The following is a 25358-nucleotide window of genomic DNA, read 5'->3' on the forward strand; positions in this document are numbered from 1 at the left end:
GAGTTCCTATAGGCCACAGTGACCTCTGTTTGATTTGGGTGTAGAACCTCCTCTAAGTCAGCTTCTGTCCTATAGAGAAATGTGACAGATGATAGCTTTCTGAATTAGAAAAGGAGATTTTCTAGTTTCCTTGCTGTTTGTGGAGAAGTGTTTGAAAAACTTAAGCATCAATGCCCTTAGTTGAAAGCATTTCTAGGGACTCATAGCAGGAATAGAATATTAACTGATCCTGACTAACCAGTGCTTCCCTGTAAAAGCCTTTGCAAGGAATCTTGGTCCAGAATGACTTTTTGGAAGGAAAGTTTAGAGAACTCTAGCATTAAAATTAAGGTTAATACAGGCTTAGATCAAGTTGCCTAGCTAACAACTGTACTTTATAAATCCCATCTTGGCTGGTATTTATGGTGACTTATGGAGGGAGGGGTTCCATGCTTAGCTCTGCCTCTCCCTGCCTGTATTTTCAGTTCTTTAATTTGGGACACGGTAAGAAAGTACCATTCCTCTGTTTTGATGAGCCCGTGACACTAAAGGGTGAGTTCAGATCTCTGCCCAGCCACTTACTGGCTGCATAGCCTAAGGCAGTGGTCGGCAAACTCATTAGTCAACAGAGCCAAATATCAACAGTACAACAATTGAAATTTCTTTTGAGAGCCAAGTTTTTTAAACTTAAACTATATAGGTAGGTACATTGTTATTAACTCAATTAGGGTCATCTTAAGGCTTAGGAAGAGCCACACTCAAGGGTCCAAAGAGCCGCATGTGGCTCGCGAGCCACAGTTTGCCGACCACAGGCCTAAGGCAAGTCTTGTGGCCTTTCCTGGTGAAGGTTTCCTCATCTCAAGATGAAGAGGTAAGCCATGAGAACCTGGTATGCTCTCTAGTCTAATTATTGCAGAGGAGTATGGACTGATGCTAATGAAGATATCTCAATTTAAAATATGTGTTGCATATTCAAACAGTGAGTTTAAAATTATGAAATTAATGAAAACTATTTACTTGATGGCTTATAAAATTTACTTAGGATCTTTCTCCTCAAGATTGTCTCTATACTGGCTATGATCCAGTCGTGCTGGGACCAAGAAGTATCTACTTATCACTGTTTTGGAATTTTCTAAAGAGAAATCTGTGTTAAAAGTAAAATTCACATGTGGGGTGGCCTCGAACCCAAGTGAATGGGAGCCTGGACACAACTTTGTGGGACACAGGAAGCTCCTGTGTCTCTAAAAGGATCAGTTGCATCACAGAGGGGGAGTTTGTGGAGTTGTTAGGGGAAGGGAAGTCTTGGCAATAGGGTTCAAGAGCTCAGGTACTGGAGTCAGAGATTCTGGGTGGCTGCCCCATGCCTCAGCGTCTCAATTGCAATTTTGGAGTAATGATACCGACAAGTAGCTCTTAGCATTGCTGAAGGGGATTACATGCAAAGTAAAGCAGCTGCCACACAGAAGCATTCAATTAATACTACCCCTTGCTGTTTGCTGACACCCTTTATTAAAATGCATTCTGTTTCTTAATTTAAAGGAGACTTATTTCAGATACCAGGCTGTTTTCCCATTTGACTTACAGAATTTTTATGTTTCAAAATGCACCTTTGATTCCTTATCCAGACACGTAGGAGCCCCATAAAATTATCTCTTTGGCGGCTGAAGTGTAGTTTCTTTGTTGATGGTCCCTGCACTCGGCAGGCCCCTCTTCTCCGGATGCTATCTACCGGTGCTTGTGTGGGGCAGGAGCTGTCTGCACAGTGTTCATAAGGCAGCCACACATCTGATCGCGGCAGCGGAGCTAGAAATGCCCTGCGCGATGTCCTAACCTATCAGATAAAACCCATCATGGCAGAATATAAAGGGCATCTTGACTGGGAAGAGTCCTCCATGGACCTTTCAGAACTGAAGAATGTTTTAGGAACTCTGCCTTTCTGGAAGTCTCTCTTGCCAAGAAAACCACTTGAGGTCCAAGGTGTGAGGTAAAGGTGAGTGGAGCAAGCCTTCCCTCTCGGAAGCTCAAAGCAGCCCCAAGTCAGCTCAGCTGGGTAAGACTTTGGGACACCACTGGAGTCTTGCTTTAGTTCACCCCGGATGACTCCAGGGCTCTGGTTACAAACTCGGCTGAACTGAGACCTGTGGGCCTGTTTTTCTCCTTGAAGACCCTGCTCAGGGAAGATAAAATCTAACCAGAGGAGGATGCTCTCTCATGCCTCCTCCATACAAACCACGGGGCACCACAGTCAACTGCGCAGGGGCTCCACCAGGGAAGCACAGACCCCGCTGGACGCAGCCTCTGTTCCCCCAGAGCCACCTGCACATGAAGCAGGTCTCACAGATGAGGGAGAAGACGGGGGAAAGGAAACCACTGCTTCAGCAGCAAGGAACCAAGAGAGTTCTCTAGAAAAAGGCGCTGATGAATGTACTCAGGCACAGGACCGGTCTCCGGTAGATAAAGCCTGATGACACACTCATGCTGGCACCCTGAATGACGTTTCCAGAAACAGAATTTTAGAAATTCTGGGAAACGAAGAAGCCAGAGCACACAGACCTGCTGCTTCCTTCCTCCTTCCCACCCTCTTCTCCGAACAGTCCACATTATTTATTTCTAGGCCCATCTCAGACCCTAGCGGAAAGGACTTGATTGCTAGTCTCCTCATTCTCCCCATTGGCAGGTGAGGGAGGACATCAGGGCTCAGGGGAGGGGAGCCGCGGCGCAGGGCTGCACCGCTCCTCCTGGCGGAGGTGGGGAGCAGCGCGGTCTCCTGGCCCCTGACCCCAGGCGCAGCCAGGTGGCCCGCCCCAGGCTGGGGTCCCGCGTACCTTGTGGGTGAGCGAGTGTTGCTTCAGGTGGTGGGGCTGCACGAACTCCATGCCGCACTCGGAGCAGATGTAGGGCCGGATGTCCTTGTGCTTCATCATGTGGTTCTGCAGCTGGCTCGGGTACTGGAAGGTCTTGTCGCACTCGGAGCAGTTGTACTGGATGGGCCCGCGGTGCGTGGTGAGGTGCCGCTTCAGCTGCGCCAGGGTGGGGAAGTCGAGGCCGCACTCCACGCAGATGTTCTCGCGCCCGTTGGCGTGCTTGGCCTCGTGGGCCTTGAGCTCGCTGGGGTAGGCGAAGCCCCGGCCGCACACGCGGCAGTTGTGCGGCTTCACCTCGCTGTGCTGCATCATGTGGCGCTTCAGGTGGCTGGTCTGGGTGAAGGCCTTGTGGCACACCTGGCACTTGTGGGGCCGCGTGCCCTGGTGCGTGAGCATGTGCGTGTGCAGGTGGCTGAGCTGCTTGAAGAGCTTCCCGCAGCGGGTGCACGCGTGCGGCTTGATCCCGCTGTGGCCCAGGATGTGCGTGACCAGGTTGTACTTGGACGTGTAGGACTTCTCGCAGGTGGGGCACTGCCAGCGCTTCTGCGCCCCGCCCACGTCCACGTAGTAGCTGTCGTCGATCTGCACGTTCACGTCCATCCGCTCCACCTTCTGCTTGGCCTCCTCGCCCTCCCGGGGCTCCGCCTTGCGGGGCAGCAGCGGGTCGGGGGGCTGCTTGGGCAGGAAGGCGTGCCGGCTGAAGGGGAACGGGGAGGCTGTGGGCACGAAGAAGGGGAACAGGAGGCCCGGGGGCACCTTGGGGTAGTAGGGGTAGGGCGTGGGCAGGAAGGGCGCGGGCGCGGGCGCGGGCTGGGGCCACACGGCGCTGGGCTTCACCGGCTCCTGCTTGACGCGCTTGCCGCCCAGGGGCTCCAGGCTGCGGTAGAACTGGAAGCCCACGTTGCACAGGTCGATCATCTGCGAGTCATATTTGGGGCGCGGGGGCTGCGGGAACAGCAGAGGGAAGTTCGGGTGGCCATGGAGTTTGCTCTCCTCGGAGTGGAGGCCCAGGGCGGCTTCCTCAGAGGGGTGGGTGTAGGGCATCTTGGTGGGCACGCTCTTGCGTTTCCGGGACCCTCCTCCTTCAAAGACCCCCGGGAAGCCATCCAGGTCTCCGAGAGGAGGTTCGTACCGGAACTGGGAGAAAGGCCCCCTGAGAGCTTCTGGGAAGGGGTGTCTTTGGGGAGCTTTGCCCCGGGAAACCACTGGCTGCAGGCAGTGGGGGAAAGAGGGGGGCCTCTTCACACCCAGGTTGAAATGCGCATCCTCATCTTTGATCATCTTCATTTCCTTCTGCATCCTTGGCAATGTTCCTTAAAGATAAAGAAAGTTATTGTTTAAAGAAGAACCTTTTTTCCATTAAGGCTTTTGGCTAGATGTCAGTACTAGTTTATGAAGAGGAATGCTTGCTTAATACTGACCCTCATTTATGCTAGGACTGTTCAAAAGATCACTGGCCCCTGCCCCTGGGCCCCGCCCCCCAAACCCCTCGCAAACCTGGTCACAAATGTGGAGAGCACGGGCCTGCTGGTGGGGAACCCTAGGGCTCCAGGACCCCCTCAGCCACAGAGCCAAGCTGGGAGGGGGCTGCAGGTGGGGTGGGGCTGTGGGAGTGGACTTCATGGGAAAGAAGAAACCTGACAACTCGCTGGGCTATTGGCCCCACTTAAGCTGAGGGTACGAGGCCCACAGATTTGCAGTGGCATGCTCAAGTCCCACAGCTCCTCCGCGGAGCAGTCGGAGCTGGGACTTTTCAGCCTGAGATGGAATTACGGTCGCTAATGGTGACTTAAATGTGTTTAAGTTTAGGGTTGTTTTTTCTCTAAGGGAACCACTGCCTCTCTCTGTCTGGGGACCTTTGCTGTTAAGGATGGGGATATTCAAGGCCATGTGGGAGAGGGGACTTGAACGATTAACTCAGATCTCAGATTTTCTGAGTACCCACCCTGAGCCAGGTGAGCTGCTGGGGTGTATGGAGTGAATGAGGTCAGTGTGATTAAGAAAAGCATATAACCCAGTGTTACAAAGTCATCTTAGCACGTGTGCATTCTAATCCAACACCTGAAACAACGTCAGGTGGACAATTCCAGGACTGAGAGTCTCTAAAACTGCACTGGCATCTCCCCCTTCACACAGGTGTCAGAGTGAAAAATGCCCTTTGGTGACTCCTGCAGTACCTGACATTCCTCTGCTGAGCCAGCTACTGCAGCCTGGTTGACTGCATCATGCATGTTGAGGACAGGCCATGCTAACCAGGGGCCGTGCTCTGTTTCACATGTCTCCTTGCCATTTTACCATCTTCCTCATGGACACTCGTGGGATGATCTAAGTGGCCTCGGGTCACTGGAGACAGGGCTGGGATAGGGTCCTGGACTAACTCAGGGCCCTGGCCCTTAGGAATGGCTGCCTGCTGAACAGTACAAGTTGAGGGTCCCAGGGGTGAGAAGGCCAACAACTTTGAGTGGTTTTCTGTAGCCCTTGGTAAGACAAATACAGTTTTTACAATACCTAGGTATCCCCAAGTCGCATGTGTGCTTATGAGAGGTTTGAGAACTGTAGCACGGTTTTTTAAAAATAGACCTTTTTATATTGTATTCCTATTCCATGTACAGACAGTCCGACTGAAGTAAAAATTATGTGCCCTATTAAATGAACGTCTGGGCATTATTTAAGTTTGTGTTGTGAAAGTGTCAGTGAACTAAAATAACATCCATTGGTCTCTGTGTTTGTGTGAGTGGGAAGATAGCCCTGTATTGTCTTCTTTCCATGGGCTCCGGGCTTAGTAATTAAGAGGGAGAACTGGCATGTCCAGCGAAAAGAGGCCCACTCCTGTGTCCCACCCTCCTGCTTTTTTCTAAAGTTATTAGCTAAATGCTAGGTCTTCTACCACTGCTGCCTCCAGCACCAGGCACTTGTAGGAAGTGGTCAGCCTAGCAGAGGATGAGATGGAGAGCTTTGGGGCTGGGAGGGGAGTGGGAAGGGCGGCAAAATGAGCGGAGCGGTGCTGTCACTGTCAAAAGCACCAGGACAGGGTGCAGAGGGCAGCGGCTCTCCGGTGGTTTTTCATGTTGACGAGGTTGCTTCTTGGCTTGCAATTCAGTAAGTCCTGAGCCCTAAACTCACATAGAATTAGAGAGGTGGTGGCCTGACCCAAGAATTTGTTGCACCAATAGAAATAATTGGCTTTTAAACTAGGCTTATGTGTCCTATTGGAATGGAGGGAAAATGGCAGCTCCTTTCGCTGGAATTTCATTTTGGCCGCTGTTTTATACCTTCTTTGGAAATGAGGTCTTATTTGCAAATGGGCTGCTCAGACCGGAGAGAACTCTTCCACGTTACAAGTGACTATGGCAAACCACAGCAGAGCCCATCCACACGCACAATGGCTCTGTTTTATTCTGACCTGGTTAAAAGAGTCAGTTGATTCTTAATTTATAATCCAGAGCTTGACTGGAAAACTAAGCTCTCCGATATAAATGTCAGAACACGGGCCAGAACTTATTGAATTTTTTTTTGGTGTATTTTATTGTTACAAAGGTATTTGAAAATGCATGGCTAATGATGTCTAGTATCTTTATATTATATTTTATATCTTATACAGGAAAGCTTCTTAATTGGAAAGTAATATTATTGCTAATTTTGAAACTGAAGATATTTTAGTTTATACACATTATTGTTACCTTTGTTTAATATTTTTGTTTCTAGTTATGACATAGTCTACTAATTGACTCATCTTAATATATTAGGAGTGACATTTATAATATAATGTTCTTTTCAAAAGCATATTGATTTTCAGTATCTTCATTTTTATTTTATCACCACTGACCTAGTTAAAGCAAATAAACATTGTTGAACAGAAGTATGTGTTTTTTAACATAAAAGGCAGAATTATGTTCCCCAAACCCTGAGACTTTACATAGGTACATTTTAATTTCAGTAAAATAAAAAAAATTTCCCCAGTTTCTGACTTATGCATATATACCTCACCCCCAAAATAGTAGTTATTAACTCAGGAGGTTTAAAAAGGCACTGGGATCCATCCATGGACATTTTTCCAGGACTTTGAAAACAGCAGTTCCTTTCTGCATAAAGGTCTTAAGGAGCACTGCCAATTCCTACAGAGGCCAAGGAGGGCTAGATCTGTTTCCCTAAGCCTTCTTTTGTTAAAATATTTTTTATTAATTTCAGAGAGGAAGGGAGAAAGAGAGACAGAAACATCAATGATCTGAAAGAATCATTGATTGGCTGCTCCCCGCTCATGGATCGAGCCTGCAACCCGGGCATGTGCCCCAACCAGAACTGAACCATGACCTCCTGGTTTATAGGTCAGCGCTCAACCACTGAGCCACGCCAGTCCTTCAGCCTTCTTGGTAGATAATGCTTCTACCTCTTAATATCCCTATCTTCTGAGCACAGGGTGTAAGGCCAAGCCATAGGGGGTAAAAGAAAAGCACCCAAAAATCAAATCCATATTAAGGACGAGAAGTGTTGAAGGGAAGAGCAGGGGAAAAATGTCTTTCTCAGGAGGTAATTTATCTTGAAATCAGTCAATTTAAAATTCTGAGCAGCCTCTGCGAAACTATTAATAGATTCCTAGAAAACCTCATTGTGTGCCACCCATGTGCTCTCCACTATTTCTAAAAGCAGGTCCACAGACATCCATGATAGATATGGGATTCCTATGGAAGGCAAAAGAGGTTTGGGTGCAGCACTAATCTGCTTGGACAAGACAGGACAGGGAACAGGGGAGTGATCTGGCTGCTCCCAGAAAACTGGCAGATTGTAGGATAGTTGCCCATCAGGACATGCTGAAACATGTGCAAAAAGAAAGAAGACCTAAAATGACTAGAGTAGACAGCTACAGGATAGTGGAAAGCACGTTGGTTTGGAGCCTGAGGATCTGGGTCTGAGCATTGGCTTTGCATTACAGCTGTGGGGAACTAAACATGTTTTCTGGAAGGTTTGATTTTCTCATCTATGAAATGAGGTTGAAATAAGCCCCAATGGGTTGTTGGAGACTTTAAAATAGAGTGTGTGTGTGAAAGTGTATTTAACACTAGACGATATGGTGTCCTTGAGGAGTAAGAAAGAGTGGACAGGAGAGGGTTGCGCTGATGATCACTGGATTGACGCTGATTGACATCTGTTTCCCAAACTGTAGCTCTTTTCACCATCAACTGACATCTGGGCCTTTGCTTTGCAAGTTCAAAACCAAGGCTTTGCTCAGTTACCCGGAGTTGGTACTATCACAGAAGTGAATGTGACCACACTCAAAGAGGCCAGTGTGTAAGTTAAAGAATACCCTCATTCCTTCTCTATGGCTTTCTTTCTTATGGAGATATTTCTGGCCTTCGTTAATAACAGATGGCTTTGGTGAGTGGGGACAAAGGGGATGGGGGGGGGGGTCTTGTGTGCTATTTTATGGGAAGTGGAAGAATTGCCCCTACTGTAATATTAAAGGTCACCTTCTAGGGACAGGAGGCCCTATTTGTCAAACCCAAAGTCTCAGACACTGGGACAGTGCTGGGTCAACACTAGCTTTTGCAATTCCTGCTAGACCATGGGGACAGGGTCTGTTTTACTCACTGCAGTGTTCCAGTCCTCAGCATGGTGCCTGGCACATAGGATAGATGCTCAGTAAACTGCTTGTGGGAGGAGCAAAATTCCATATGGAGCTTTAAAATGTATAATTTTATCTTACATTTTTTAGACTGGAGATGACTTTTGGGGATATCCCTAATTAGATCATGAGCACACTCAAATTCTCAGGTAGTTATTATGGGAAGACCTCAATATACACACTTTGTGTGTGCTGCTGCTTACCTTCCTCAGTTTCTAAGGGCATCATTCTTTGAACGGACCCTCAGATTTGGGGTAAGCCCCAGTTTCTGGTTTCACTAATGCTAGGGAGCCATCGTTAAAGTGCCACAAGGTTCTGCAACCCAGTCATAAAACAGATGCCCAGAAAGTCCAATGGGCAGTAAGAGGTAGAAAGACCCCTGGACTGAGAATGTGAAACATAAACCAAGAGTGGGTAGTCACCCTGCACCCTTCCACCCTTTGTGACATTAGTAGCAGTTTACCCTTTGCACTAATGTGGGGGTGGGGAGGGAGAGTCCTTAGAATAATCAGACATTTTTATTGCCATTGTCAGAGAATGTTCTAAATTCCTGACTTTCTTCCATGTATACTCAGTCACCAAACCCAATAGGCTCTAGATCAGGAACAAATTGTTGGAGGAGGAAAACATTGGGTTGGTCTGTGTTAGAGACATCTAGGGCTCAGGATGTCTTCTTTAACAGGTATTATCCATGAGAGTTAGTTATGAGGAAATGGGGAATGAATGGATTTTAAAAACAAAAACAAAATCTTCTCTGAACCAAAACAACCAATTAAAAATGCAAGGCCTAACAATATGAAACTACATTTGGGGGAAAAATGCTTCTAATAATGCCCTTTAATTGGGAATTCACCTACTGCACCAAAATATAAATATTCCCCAGATAAAATTACTGGTATTTTGTGGTTCTCATTTGAATTGAAGGTCATTCCAGTAAATGCTAGAAGAGTCACGTGAGTCAGCATGACAGGGGCAGACCTATTTCTTTCCTTTCCGTTCATCCTGAAATTCATGGAACAATATTCTCTCACATTCCTTATTCCTTGACCATTTCCAGTGTTTCATTGGAAAACTTTACCATGAGAGAGAATGGCACTTTAATCATGTGGTCTACTCTCAAGAAAAATGGAAGCAGGAGGAGGCAAAAGTGGAGGAAAAGTTTAAGAATGAGAAGCAGTGCTAAGAGAAGCAAAGGGTGGGGAGTTGTGGGAGGATAAGAGGAAGACAGATGGGAAGTACGTGGATGACTGCCAACCTCTCTGCTCAGACAAAGGGATCCTGTTATAAGACTCCTCTGATGTGGGATTTTATTAGACCACCTGGTTATTTCTGAATTTGTGATAACAGGAGACTTTTAGCCTTAGAATTAAATTTTCTAATGATTCAACATAATTGTCTTAATATATATCTAACTGTGCTGCTGAGTTCTTCAGCTGCAGGTATTTGGCAAATAATCATTTGGTCTTATATTCCTGCACTGGCAGGAATACAGGGTCTCTGAGTATCTGGACAATAGAGCAATAAATTCTCAAAGAAAAGAAAGGACTGCCTTGTCACTCCCTGGGTTAGTGGTAGAGCCAAGGAGAGGTGACCAGATCTCAGGATACCCCTGTGGCTACCATTTAATTTATAAGCCAAAATTCCTCCTATTCTATTATAAAAGTAATTTGTCAGCCTATGGCATGGACTGAGTCCCCTAGGTGGTCAGAAATATTAACAAGACCTGTTCATATGTGAAATAATTAATTGAACTCACATAATTTATTTTTTTAAGTTCCTAAATACCATCAAGATATAATATAGTTGAAATCAAGTTTAGTTTTCCATTCTTTAAACTGTCCATAATGAGTATGCATATATACCATTTATCCTATATAATAAAAGCATAGTATGCAAATTGTTCCCTCGACCGGAGTTCTTCTGGGAGTTCGACCAGGGGGTGGCCCAGCCAGGGGAAGGGAGGGAGTACCCAGCCGGCAGCCACTAGGGACACTACCAGTGCACAAATTTCGTGCACTAGGACTCTAGTATATGCATACTTTAAAGAGCCTTTATTAAAACAACAGCAATAAATTCAGTTACTAACTTGCATAAGTTAAATGGATGCGTGTTTTACTTAGGAAAGTTCTTAATGCCTAGACCTAGTTTCTGGAAAGCAGGAGTAGATATAATTACTTGAGCACTGGAGCAACTGCTAGTGTATTGGGGTTACCTCTGTCCTCGTGACTCATTTAAAGGAAGGAAATGAATTGGTGATATGACTTAGCAGTTCTCTTTCCCAACCCTCAGAGCTAATATAGTTCTTGTGGATAGAGTTCCAACTGGAATGTTAGAGTTTTTCTTCTACTTTCTTTGGGGGAAATGTCCTTAGAATATATGTCAATTTTTTTGTGTGTGTTTTTTTGTAAGTTCACAGATCAAATAAACTTGATATACCCACTGCTAGCTAAGCAGATATTCATACACATATTAGAAAACCTCATTTTATCCATCTCTGGGAATGACAGCATATTTGTCTGATGGGCTTCATAACTGGTAGATAATGCCAGAAAATTGATCCTCTGCAAACAAAAATGTTAGAACACATAATAGAGGTTAGCCATCTGTGGAAGGAATCTATTTTGAAAATGTAACTCAAGGCAATATTTTTTTGTGGGGAGGGGGGGGAGTGAAGAACTGTTTTATATCTTGATTATGGTGGTAGTTACACAACTCTCTATTTGTCAAAGCTCCTAAAATTCAAAGGGTGAATTTTATTATATGTGTATTAAAAATAAGTTGAAAATATAAAGGAAACATACAAAAATGCTACTTTGCACATTATTATAAAAAGAGTAATAGAGGATATTTGGGAAACATACAACAACAGTTAAGGCGACCAGACTCCACCCTCTAATCAGTTCATATCTATGGAATACATCCAATAATATGCATATGGCCTATAAAGAGAGGACCTGGGTTATATGAATTGATAACAAAAGAAGAAACTTTAAATGGCAGAAAATAACTTTGTTTTGACTTGTTTTGTTTTTCTTGTATATATTCTATTCAGCAAGAATATCGTGAGATAGGGATGGTGCATTAAGTTATCTTTCAAGGTCTTCTAATCTTTGGTCCTGATTGCATTCAGTAAACAGTCTTCTATAATTGGTCCAACATTATTTAATGTGTAAAGTAGCAAACAAGATCATTCTGGTCATTAGAATATATACTCCTACCCATTGTAAATCAATAGATTGGCATTGACATTCAGGTTCACAGATCACTCTTGGAATCATTTTCCCTAAGCCCAATTAATTGAGTGCTCTTACAAAAATGGAACTCATGAATCTCCAAACCCACAAGCCAAATTCTGAGTTATGGCAACCATACCAGGCACTGCCTTCCCATGAAGTCTACCTGAGCAGCCAACTGCCTTCTTCTTTGATACTTTGCATTAGGTATATCAACCAGACTGTCCCAGGAGTCTACAGGGCAGGGAGTGGAGAGAACCTCACCTACTGGAGGCTTTACGGAGACCTAGAGGTGAAACTTTCCTTTCCACCAGAGCTGGACGAAAATTCCTTACTTCTCCGAAGTCTATCACATTTGTTTGATGTTCCACTCATTGATAGGATCCCATGCTGTTCATCATCTTTCCTTGTGAGTTCGTATCATATATTTCTAACAGGATCTGTTAGAACATCAGAAACTTGCCTGGTACCTTCTATGTTCTTGGAATCCAATCATTACTTGGGAATTTATTTGACAAATAATCATTTTCTGGCTTCCTCTTGCTCCCTGGTCCCAAGCAGAATTTTGGTATTACAGGGGAAAAACAATAACTGGTTGACTTGGACTTTTCCAATCTACTTCAAGAGAACTTTACATCAATAAACTGCCAAGAATCTCTCCAGTGAGGAAGACAGTTTAGCTAAATTAAGGCATAGCAATGAGCAGGGTAGTGCTCTTTAGAAAGCATGCCCCCACTCCCACCCCTTCGCTTCATCCTGTCTCAGGATCCTTGCCTAGTGTGTGCCATATTCCTTTGACCTGAGAGGTAGAATGTCTTATTACACTGAAATAATATGAATATATATGGGAGGGTTCTGGGGATCAGATGCCACTAATTCGCTGAGGAAGTGTGTCACCATAGGGTAGAACATGCCCACATTATAGCAAACACCACTATTTCTCTCACTCAACAACTGCAAGTTCTCCAATGACCCTCCAGGCAATGTCCATTGGCTTCATGGAAATGCCCACCCTAATTATCAGATGGATCTATGATCTCACCTTTTTTTTTTTAATGTAGATAGAATTCCTGCTCTATTTCTGCCTTCTGATGAGTAATCGCTCTTCATCTTGGATACTTTTTCTCCCTTGCACTTTATAGCTTAAGATCTTGATTGACCTACTTTATGTTGATTTTTTTTCTATTGATTCTGTTCACTAAAATCATTCTTGGAAAATACATATACTTATAAAATATATGTACTGAGCTCCTCATGTACATGGGCACATAGCCTATCTCTGGAAAAACAAACACACACAAGAATCTGGTAATATTGATTGTCTCTGGGCTGGAACACTGTATGGCTGAGAGAGGAAGTCTGGGAGCCCATTAGCCGAGTTACCAACTTCATACTCTATAGGAGGGTGTCCAGTTGCCTGGATGGAGACTTGTAATTTTATACCCTTTCAACTTAGACTTTTGTACACTGGCTGACTTAACTATTCAAATACTTGTATTTTAAAAAAATCTATATTGGCTTTCAAACAGCAAACATTTAGACAAAATTAGTTTTAGGTTCTCTTTTTTTAAAGAATTCTCGTGAAGCATTTCTTTGCCAAAGGTCTTTGGTGCCCCTGGCAGAGTTCACTCTAGTGTGTACATTGGGCATGCAGCCTTATGACCCATGCTTATATCATCAGGGAAAAAAGTATAAGTACCTGAAAAGACTCTGACTAGCAGGAGCCTCCACAAAGGCATTCACCTGCCTCCACTTCAGCTGCCTCCTCTGTGCCTGCACTGTGCTGGGCATCAGGAACACAGTGTCTAATAAGCCATACATTGGCCTCAGGAACTCACCAACTGGAAGAAGAAGTGACAAGCAGGCGTGCAGAAAAAGTCCTAAGAGCTGTACTAGAGGAATCTTGAATAGGTATGTTGATTTGCTGAATATGAGAGAACAAGAAGAATGACATTTCTTTCACACAAAATATTTTCTTTCAAGATACTATTTTCCCCCATTTTGTCATTAAAACCTAGATTAGAACAACATAAAACAGATGAAGCAATAGCTGTGAAAGTGAGACAAGCAAGGGAAACGTCCCCTTCCCCTACCAGTGTGTTCTGTAGAACAGAAGGAGACTTCGGTGACTTGACAACTGAGTAAACTGAATTAGGAAAGCCAGGTGTGTGTAAGTCAAAAATAAATGACTTTCAACCTTGAAAATTCAGACAATCATGAATCTGATCTGAATATTCACAATAATTACACATTAGAGAACACACATGGCAAATACAACTAATCCAGTTTCTCTGTTCTACCCATCCCTGAACTTTTCCTTGACTACTTCCCCAGTGCTGATGAGAAACTCTGGGATGCTAAGAATGAGACTGTTGGATTTGAGACCATGTCAGGTCTTCCCCTAGGGTCCTAAGGTAGTTGGGTTGTTTAAAGGTTTCTTTCTAAAATAAAAGTCCAAACCTATTTGTGACACTGCAGAGTCATAAAATGTCAAAGCACAAAACCTAAACTTTTCTGTGTCTTTAATGCCATGTACAGTGACTGACACTTCCATTTTTAAGAAGAGTTTTCAAATTATAGTAATTTTTTAGTGTTAAAATGATTTTCTGTTCTTTAACAATAACTAGCCGATAAAACTCCTCCCTTTCTGCTTTCCTTCTAACAAATAGGGAGAATGCATTTTTGTTTGTTTAGGATTAGTCATCAAAAGGAACATAATTTGTTTTCAGATCTGGTTCATCTTTCTTTTAAACATAGATGTAGTCTACAGGCTATCCTATGTGTTGTGTTTAGAGATGGCCCTGGAAAGCAATGCTCACATTCCCAAGAAGGAGCATATTCATATTAGTACCCCTAACTCTGCACCTAACTCACCCCTTTTTTGTACCTCAGATGCATATTATGTTAAAATATAATTGTACTCTAGGATTCATTATTGCTTCAATATGTCTCTGATTCTTAGATTGTCCTTTATCAATTTCTTTTTCTAGTATGTTCTCTTCCATTCACTCCAAATGTTAACATTATGCATAGAAAAACAAAAAAGGACCGAAGAGTCACTTTGCCAACACCTTCCACCTTGACCATTCATTCTTGGATGGTTTTTACAAAATCTTGTTCATTGTTTCTTGGAAATGACTATTAGCTTCTCTCCTTCTTCCCATTCCCATATCCAGATCGCTCATTCAAGTGGCTACTATTTCACCCCTAGATTATTTTCACCAGTTTCCAACCACTCTTCCAGATCTTTCTTCTCCTTCCTTCCAAATCCCTCAAATACCAATGCCAAATCCATTTTCTAAAAATTCACCACGCTTTCTAAGACAATTCTATTCAGGAACCTGCAATAATAGTGTGTAGAGACTGCTGCTGTACATAGTGTTAATATTGCTAATTGCTGTTTCAATATTTGTTCCCCCTTCTCCCTTAAGAAACAGAACCCTGATTTATTTGTGGTGAGAATGTCCCAGCAAAAACACTAGCTTTCCCAGACATCCTTTCAGTTAGAGGTTGCACTTTGCCACAGTTCTGGCCAGTGAGATGCAAGCAGAAGACTGTTAGGGCTTTCTGAGAAAGCTTTTGCATTCCTAATGCAGAAACCACCTGCTTATCCTTTCCTGTCTTTCTTCTTTCTGCTTGGAATGTGGATATGAGGCTGGGGGTGGCACCATCATATTGGGGCTGGGAAGCAGCACAGTTACTGACAATGCCTCCCACAAGGTATGGTAGAAGGGAAGAGGGAACGTGTCAACATGGAGCTACTGTACCCACTTGGTACTGGTTTCCTTATTTAAGAAAATGAATCCTTTACTTAAGAATTTGGTTAAGAAAATGTATTCAGAGTTCTGGGGCTTGTAGCTAAAAACAAAATCCACCTGAAACACAAAGCAAATCAAGTGTAAACTCCTCGCCCTGACCTTCAAAGTCCCCTTCTCTCTAAAGTCTTCTTAACCCCAAGCTTTCATTATTCAGTTCATGCCTCTTTGCCTCTGTCTAGATTGGCCTACTTTTAGGAATATTCTTTCCATTGATCCATCCCATTCTTTCAAGATGAACTCAAATTCAGCTTCTTCCTGAAAGCCTTCCCTCCCTAGTCTTATGCCCAATTATCTTTCCTTTCTCTCAAATCCTATTGCAGCATCTCACAGAATCCTGGTTAAACACAGTGTTTTCCCCTGTATGCCACTCTGGTTATTTCATGGTTAGGTTGTTTTTCCAACTGGCACATAAGCTCCCTCCACCGTGAGATCCACACTCTTCTATCTCTCATTGCATCTTGCAAGATACTGATCACCATCAAGATACTCAGTACAGAGCTGTTGCCTGGTTGGGATTCGGTTGGTATGCACTGCTATATTTGCTTTTAAAAACAGATTTGTCTGTGGCTTTAAGAGCACATGTGAATTTAGGCTGCATTTCCATCTGGTAAGTTAATATAATCATTGGTTGGCAGTTCAGAATTAGTATGAATTAATTTTCCACGGGGAGAAACTTGCAGTAGCAAACACGATCACTGTGGTTTCTTTATCGCTATGAGCATTATGTTGGATTCACATGTTAATAGAGCATTTCCTGGGATTGGAGATCAACCTCCAACCCATGAGATCTGGGTTTTCAGCATTAAGAGGTTATGAGATTAAGACTCCTTGGTGTCCATTGTTCCCTGTCTCAGAAGGGAGCAAAGGCCAATGAAAAGGCTCGGCTTTGGCAAAGGGCTACACATCTGCTGTCAAGCTCCTGCACTGAGCCGGGCAGGACAGCTGCAGAGGCAGATCAGCCCAAAAGCCTCTTTGGAGGGCAGGTTTCTCCTTGGAAGGCAAAGGAAGGAAGGAGAAGGAAGAGGAGAAAGTGCCAGTGAGGATTAAACCCCTGAGGTTTTAACTAAAATGGAAGTAATCACAGGACTTTTGTTTAGACAGTTTTATGTTCTTCCATAGGCACTTAACTGAAAATCAACAAGGACATCAGGCAGGGAAGGGATATCCAAATTCATAAATGAAGGTTATGTAACGTCTCAATTTCTACATTAACTTCCTTCAGGGAGGTATAACTACGTTCATATCCTTGCTTTCTTCCTCTCTGTCTCAAACATAAACACACATACATGCACACACACACTCACAAGTGTTGCTATATTCTTTGTGTGTGTGTGTTATAGTAACAAAATAGAATTACAGACACTCTGGAAAACAGTATAGAGGTTTCTCAAGAAATTGAAAGTAGAACTACCATATGATCTGGTAATCCCATTTCTGGGTATACATCCAAAGGAAATAAAATCATTATCTCAAAGAGATATCTGTGCTCTCATGCTCATTGCAGCATTATTTCACCATAGCCAAGGTATAGAAACAGCCTAAGTGTCCATCAATGGGTGACTAGATAAAGAAAATGTGATGGTGTGTGTGTGTGTGTGTGTGTGTGTGTGTGTGAGTGTGTGTATAATATAATGGAATATTATTCAGCCTTAAAAAAGAAGGAAATCCTGTTACTTGCAACAAGATGGATGGACCTTGAGGGCATTTTACTAAGTGAAACAAGCCAAACAGAGAAAGACAAATACTGCATATATCACTTATATGTGGAATTTTTTCAAAAGTTAAACTCATAGAAACAGAGAGAAGAGAAGTGGTTACCAGGGAGGGGGGAGGGGGATAGGAATAGGTCGATAAAAGGGTACAAACTCAGTTTAATATGAATAAGGTCTGAGGACCTAATGTATAACATGGTGACTATAGTTGATAACACTACATTGTATAATTGAAATTTGCTAAGAGAGAAAAATTTAAATGTTCTCACCAAAAACATGGAGGGGGAATATGTGAGGAGATGGATGTGTTAACTAGATAGGGGCATATTTTCATAATGCATATGTGTATCAAAACATCATGTTGTACACTTTAAATATCTTACAATTTTATTTGTTAATTATACCTCAATAACCCTGAAGAAAAGGGAATTATCTTCAAAGATATAGCCCCTCCTAATATCATAAGTAGCACAACTCTGCCTTATGGAATAATGATCCTTAATCTAGGAATTGCAATGATTTCTTTATTTGCTGTTTTAATCTCAGTTTTTTAAAAAATTTAATTAGCAAAACAAACTAACAAAAAGAAGGAACATGTAAAATAATTGTTCCTTTTGGATTTTCAGTGGGACAGGACTTGGGGCAAATGCCCACAGGAACCATTTAAAAATGTCTGTGAGTTACTCTGGGGCCCCTTAGTGGTGAAGACCCCACTGGGCAGCCTTGAACGTGAAGGAAAGAGTGTCCAAGCCTATGAGCAGCAACATTGAGGCCTGCGGGCCTTGAAGATACTCAGGAGTGACAGCCAGGCTGCCTCCACAGGTGGCTCTCTGATTGGCTTATTACCCAACACAAACAAGGCTTATGGGGGTGAGGAGAGAAGAGACTCCTGCAAAGATGTATAAGATACAATACCTTTCCTCACAGAGCTTGCCACCTAGTTGAGGAAATGAGCTAGAGACCACAAAATAACAGATTCTCTGAGTTGGAGAGAACCTAGAAGGTCTAAAAAGGTAAGCCATGTCATAACTCTCTTAACCTTCAGAGGCTTGGTTTCCAATTGATGAGGCTGATAATTCCCCCTTTGCAGTGGATTAAATGAGACAATGCATCTTGAAGAGTGCCTGTACATATTAAGTATAGTTCAATCTGCTTTTACTATTATCATTATGACAAGTCAGCAAATTGTGTTCAATAAACGATGCTGACAATAGGATATCACCTTAGAGTGAAGTGGCCACTGAGGTCAAAGGGAAAGAGGATGGGGCATTCTTGAATTAGAGCACTGAGGGTAAGGCACGCCATGTGAGGTGGCTTCTGGTTACAGTGGTAATCTGGGCTATCCAATCAGGGAGGGTCTGCCATGTTTCATCAGCCTGTAGAAACTTGGTTTAGGGAACAGTGAACAAAGAGCAGGCATCTGATCACAGCCGGTTGCTAGATCTGAGTGCTAACAGAGCTCATGAGCAAAGAAGGAAAGTATGACCCCACAACAACGATGGCCTGGCCACTCTGTCTGAAGTTATGCAATCTAAAGTTACTAATCTCCCCATCTTCCAGCTCTTTCTTTTACAGCCCCAAGTTTTATTTTCCTGGTAGCACTATCACAACATATCTTGGCCATTCATTTATTTATTCTCTGTCTTGCTCTGCTAGACCATGAACTCTATGTGACCAAGTACCTTGCCTTTGCTATTCACTGTTGTACCCACCTAGAAGAATGACCCAAATATAGTAGGTCAGTACATTAGAATCACTGGAGAAGTTTTCAACATACCACACTGCCCCACCCTCGCCACACACACACACACACACACACACACACACACACACACGCTGTGATGCCTAGGTGCCTCCCCAGATTTAAATTTCATCAGGATCTCTGGGGGATGGAGGCCTAGGAATTGGTGAATTTTAAAAGCTCTGTAGGTGATTATCATGGCCACCCAAGGTTAAGAACTACTTTAGAAAGGTACGCAGTAAAGCTCTGTTGAATGTAAATGACAGGACCTATACACTAAGGGGAGCATGAATGGGCATGAGATGGAAGAGAAGGGATTCTGATGGAAAAAAAAACCCTGTGACTTGCACTCACCCATGCCTTTCCCACCAGGCTACTAGTGAGGGGTGTGGGGGTGAGAAGATTCTCCTCCATGCCAAGGCTGAGTTGATGAAGCACAGCCCATGGAAATGGCTATTTTGGGGTCCAGGCAATCCACAAAGGGAAGGTTCCTGGACAGGTCATGCTGTACTCTGGGAGTGGTGGGGGTACCAAGTGGTGCATCATTTGTGTGCATATGAGTCTTAGACTGGAGACCCTTCCCCCCCCCCCCCCCCCCGCTTTTCCTCCTCCCAAGCCTCCACACCGCCCCCCCCCCCCCCCGCCCCCTCAAGGCCCTGCCTACAATGCTTAGCAATGAGGAAGAGGGTCAAGATGGTTTTCTTCCTGCATGACTATGATACTTCTGAAAGGTTGAGCTGTGGGATTTTTTTTTCTTTTCACTTCTCTCTTGGAAATCACCTCCATATGCTGATTGCATTGTCGTACAAGACTTCTTCTTTACATTGAGAAAGCATTCCCCACTATATTTAGGAGGCAAAGTGGAGCTGCTGTAATTTCAGCTTCCTTAATAGCTTTCAATGCCATCTATCAAGGTTGGTTTTCTTTAAAAAGTTTTTTTTCCCCCAAAATAAACAACTAAATGTAAAATCTTCCCTTATACTTTGATTGAAGGTTCACATCTTTTGGAATATCTAGCTCATACTTTTAGAAAGAAGCAGCTGGTTCTTTTCACATTTAATTCCAACACAACGCCGCATTCAATTTTCCACTCTCCCAGATAGGGTACACAAACTATTGGAAAATATTCGATGCCACTAATCCAAATGTCTGCATTAAGTGTGGGAGAAAGGTAGAGTATACTTATAAAATCCTGGACTCTGAGCCAATGGCATTGAAGTGGCTGACCCTAAGAAAGCATGATTGTGGCAGAAAAGGATCTAGCTACTATTGCTATCCACAGGGAGGAACCTTTGAAACTGGGGTTGAACAATCAGGTTTTTGTTCCTGGTTCAGGGTGAGTGTTTTGCCCAAAGGGCTTTGCTAAAAATCAATGGTATGAGTAGTAATTGTGACAGCTATCATTAACTGAGGATTCACCATATGCACGGCTTTTACATGGATTCTCTCTTTCCACTGCTATCATCCCTATTTTACAGATAAGGAATTTGAGGAACAATGGGTATAAATGATTTGTCTAAAGTCACATAGCCTGGAAGTGTCAGCTGTTAGCCAGGGTTTAGCAATCTTTAACTGTAAAGGGTCAGAGAGTAAGTATTTTTTGGCTTTGTGAGGCCTACAGTCCCTGCTGCAACTACTCAACCCTGCTATTGAAATGAAAGCAGTCATAGTAGCCATGTAAACAATGGGAGTGCCTGTGTTTCAATAAAACTTTACTTACAAAAACAGGCTGTGGACTGGATTTGGCCTATAGTTTGCTCTTATCCATGACACTAAGCTCTCTTTTGAGGCCTGTTGCTGGACTCTTTTATTTCAATAACCTTCTTTCAAGATCTTTTATATTTACATATGAGCTATTGCAAACACTCATTGAGCCTGCGAATACAATAGCCTACTGAGTAAATAATTGAGGTTTTAAAATAACCATATCCCTCAGTGCTAGCAACACTCCGAATGTTGTGATGGGAAAGGGCTTTTGAATGAGTGGGATTATAAACCACCCAAGGATCCTTCCGAGGAAAGCTTACAGGTGCAGCTCAGCCCTCAAGCGTTTGTAGGTTGGCAGGGTGGAGGAGGAGTTACATTTTTTTGCAGCATCTGTTCTGTGCCAGGTCCTGTGCAGGATTCGCCATGCTCTCCTATTTCTTCTTTGCCACTCCTTCCATGCACGTTTCAAGGAGGCGCTCAAAAACACACCAACAAAATCAAAGAAGTTAAGAAAATGGAGCATTATCTTTAATCCTTACATCAATCTTGCAAGAAAGGTGCCATTGTTCCATTTTAGAGATGAGAAAGAGAAGCTCAGAGGGGAAGTTACTTGCTTGAGGTCAAAGAGCAAATGAGTGGCTGAGGTGGCATTTCACCCCAGATGTGCCCAATTTCTCAGCCTGTACACCTTCCATTAGCCACACTGCCCCCTTCTAGTGGACTGCACACCTCACCTCGCTTCATAACTCACTACGAAGTGAGCTTGGAAAGTCAGTTAAATTTGAAATTCTATTTAATTCTACCCTGTGAAAAGGAGAATAAGAAATCTTGGCATATCCGATTTGCTTCACATAGTTGCTATAAAAAAAAGCAAGATGGAGCATGTGAAAGATCCTTATACTTCCAGGCACGTATGATGGTGGCATCTGTCAGGGAACTGGTCATAGCTGTGGCATCTCCTTGCCACACTGCTGGCACCTAAAAGGGTTCCCCTGCACCAGGGGACCCCAGTCACTGAATCATTCAGACTGACCAAGTCTGGGAAGGAATTGACCCCCAGAAATCCCCTGAAATCAGCCCAAAGCTCAGGAACTTGGAAAAGGTTACAGAATAGTCATCCAATTTCTAGTCACATAAATGACTCTTGTAAACACACACACAAGTGTCATCGCCATCCCTCTGCGCACCACCTTCCTCCCAAGAGACTCTCCTCCTGCTTCTACGCTTCTAGTTTCAGATGGGCTTCTTCTTGTCGGGATGAGTGTAAGTCCTTTCTCCCGACCTAACCCCAGCCCAGCAGTTTCAGCAGTGTGGTGGGGAACGCGGTATCCGCTTCACTCAAAGCCCACAGCTCCAGCTCACCGGCTGTGCGGGCTTTCATGTGTCTTTGCCTTAAATATGCGACCTTTCAAAAACGCTTGGCTAAAAATGAGAGCGTATCAAAGTTGAATAGCTTGATTATATAAGGAACAAAATTCCTGTGTTTACAAACTACATAAAATTAAAAATGAAATGGCAAACTGGAGAAATGTTTGCAACATATAGCAAAGAGATAGTATTATTTGATATCTATGAGCTTCTACAAATCAATCACAAAAGTAACTACTTAAAGTGGAAAAACAAAGCAAAAGCCATCAGAAGGCAAGGCACAAGAATAATTCTAAAGACAAATTTTTAAAAATCCTTTTGGATAGTTTCAAGTAACACCTGACACCCAATTCTCATGTCATTACCAGTAATGGAAATGTTTTGACAAAACATGCAGAATTATATCTGGCATATTTAAGATGTGCATATGTGTGGGGGTGTGTGTAATCTCTCTCTATAAACCTGCACCTGCCTAAGACATTTCAGATGACTGGAGAGAATGATAATGGAGAAAAGGATTGGACTGCATTTCAGATTTAAAGTGTATGAGAACAGCATATACAAATAGAACCAAGATTTCAACTCTGAGAATTTGGACAAAGGGAGAAAGAAATATTTTCAGTTAACCCTCTAACAGCAGACTTGAACTGTAGTGGTCCACTTACAGGTGGATTTTTTTCAATAAATATAGTAAAGGTATTTCTTTTCCTTAAGATTTTTTCCATAACATTTTCTCTCCTTTAATTTTCTTTTATTGTAAGAATACAGTATATAATACATATAACATACAAAATATGTGTTGATTGTTTATGTCATCGATAAGACTTCCAGTCCACAGTAGGCTCTTAGTAGTCAAGTTTTTGGGGGAGTCAAAAGTTATATGAGGGTTTTCAACTGCACAGGGCCAGGGTGCTAGCACCCTTAACCCCACATCGTTCAAAAGTCAGCTGTATATATTTTTAGGGGAAAAGATGGAAGCAGCCTCACAAACTCTTCTTTTGCAACAATGTCTGGAGTGAAGTATACAAGATCTGAGGCTCATCGAAGGCAAATCACACTGGGGATAAATCCATTCGTGAAACTAAATCATCTTAAGCAAATGACATTTCAGGAATAGAGACCAAAACCAAAGTGTGAGGGACATTTTCCAAATCAATGTAAAAGTGTGCAGAAACAGCAGGATCTAAACTGAATTAGTGTTGTGTGACAAATTGATGAGGTGATGAGGAAAAGCCAATTAAGATATCCATGGGCCTGTTCTGAGAGTCTGAATGCTACAATATTATATCTAGAGGATTCTGAGTAAAGAATATTTCCTTGGAAGGGTTAGAAAAAAATGCTTTTCAATAGCCTATTTTCTATTCCTTTCTCCTTCTCCTTTTCCTTCTCCCCCTCCCCTCCTTCTCCTCCTCCTCCTCCTCCTCCTCCCCCTCCTCCTCCTCCTCCTACTTCTCCTCTCCTCCAACCAGCAACAGGCTGATTGTGTTACATTATTAACTTTCTCTGAGTTTCTTATAAAAGGATACATTTAATAATATTATTTAATGGGGTATTTGGAAATGGCCTCTTCAAGTTTTCATGTTAATTTGTGCTGAGTGAAGAAATGGTGAGGCTAATTTAAAATGGCTCTAATTCAAATGAGTGAAAAATGGAGTGAATAAATAACAAAACACCTTTCTACTGAGGGTATCACCTGGTAAGAGGTAACTCAGATCCACTTGGTAGTAAAAAAAAAAAATGAGATAATTCAATCTAGAGTTTAGGGAATTGCTTATAATTTCTAAAAGTTTTAGGTTTTCAGAGTAAAAAGTTATTCTCTATGGATTAATGGAAAATTTAATGTGAGTAGAGAATGTTCCTGCCCAAGAACTTCTTAGGGAGAATCAAGCAAGTCACACTTTAAGAATATTGATTGATATATCTTGTTCTAGAAGTATCAATTCCTGGACCAATTCATGTGAACTTCATGTGAAGAAAGAATGTGTGGGATAACTAAGGAAGGAATGAGTACCATATGTAGACACCCTAAAACTGACAGGTGAATCAGCTCTTTGGGTGCTATCTAGGCTGCAGGCAAATGACAGATGCAATATAAAGCTCACACGGTGTCATGGTTAACAGAAGAACAAAAAGAAAATCATGAAAGCAGTTGAGAAAAGCTGACTGTTATTGATCAAGAAGTAATTAAAAAGACAAAATTAGTTGGCCCCAGGATTAGATTAAGGGGACCTACTCTACACAATTTATTTTTAATGACCTTTAGATAATATAAACACATTACCCTTGAAAAACTTAATATTAAAATGTTTTAAAAAGAAAATGAAAATACTCAATAAAACCCCCAAGAGAAACTGTTAATATTTTGGTTTGTTTCTTTCAAGTCTTTTACATTCATGAATATGTCTTCTTTCATAATACTATTTACTGTACATCTCTATGCAATACACAAATAATACTGCAGTAAACAACTTTATACATAAAACTTGGTTGAGTATTTCCTTAGGTTAGATTCTCTAGAAATAGAATTACTAAATCAAAGGATATAAAATTTCAGGTCTTAATACATATTGCTAAATTTATTTCCAGAAAGGTCACCTTAATTTAGACGTAAACTACTCGTTTCTTTAAGTGTATTTTGACCTACTTTTTCCACCTGAAATTAGAAAAAGCTCCTAGAGTTGAGCCAACATTTTTGTAATAGGGATAAAAAATAATCCCAGATTTATTGAGAGATTATTTTATGCTATTTGTGGTAACTTACACTGAGATAATTTTCAACGTTTTCAAAAACGTTCATACCCATTATTACATTTAGTCCCCACACAAACCTCATGAGATGAAGAGAATTAATTGTAGACTGTTTGGAGCATGGGAGAGGATTTCAGACATCACCTTGTTCAGATTTTATTAATGTTTCAATCAGAGAATATGAGAGTTTTAAAGTTCTAGAGCCTAAGTGTCTGGAATCTCACTTTATATATTACCTTCCCACTGGTGACCTTGACTCTATACTGGTCCCTGTATGTGTCATTCCCAATTTCCTCCTCCCCCTGCACTGTTTTATCAACCCATTGGAAAGTACACCATTCAATCTCTCCCTGTCATGAGAATTTGCAATAACTAGAAATATGAACTCAGACTCATAAGCAGAGACAGAGCAATCTTGAAACAAGCACTTTATGATGTGTATGATGACCCAGAAAAGAAACCCAAGAGCATGTGGACAACAATGAGCCAATGAAGTTGAAAGTCAAGTTCAAACTTGGGGTGAACTTGATAAACTGAAGTGGCAAAGGAAACTTAGTAAGAACAAGTC

General features: G+C 42.5%; 1 protein-coding gene across 2 annotated transcripts in view; it reads right to left on the reverse strand.

The window, feature by feature from the left end:
* Positions 1-25358, reverse strand: part of ZNF366 (zinc finger protein 366) — a gene marked incomplete at its 5' end in the record, with an annotated part of 61962 nt that overhangs the window by 15943 nt on the left and 20661 nt on the right. For both annotated transcript variants that reach the window (XM_081088580.1, XM_081088579.1), the window contains one exon: positions 2805-4156. In XM_081088580.1, the coding sequence (XP_080944706.1) occupies positions 2805-4142 (1338 nt within the window). The remainder of the gene's footprint in view (positions 1-2804; positions 4157-25358) is intronic.

Source organism: Myotis nattereri, assembly GCF_964212035.1.
Source record: "Myotis nattereri genome assembly, chromosome: 4".
Lineage (NCBI taxonomy): Eukaryota > Metazoa > Chordata > Mammalia > Chiroptera > Vespertilionidae > Myotis > Myotis nattereri.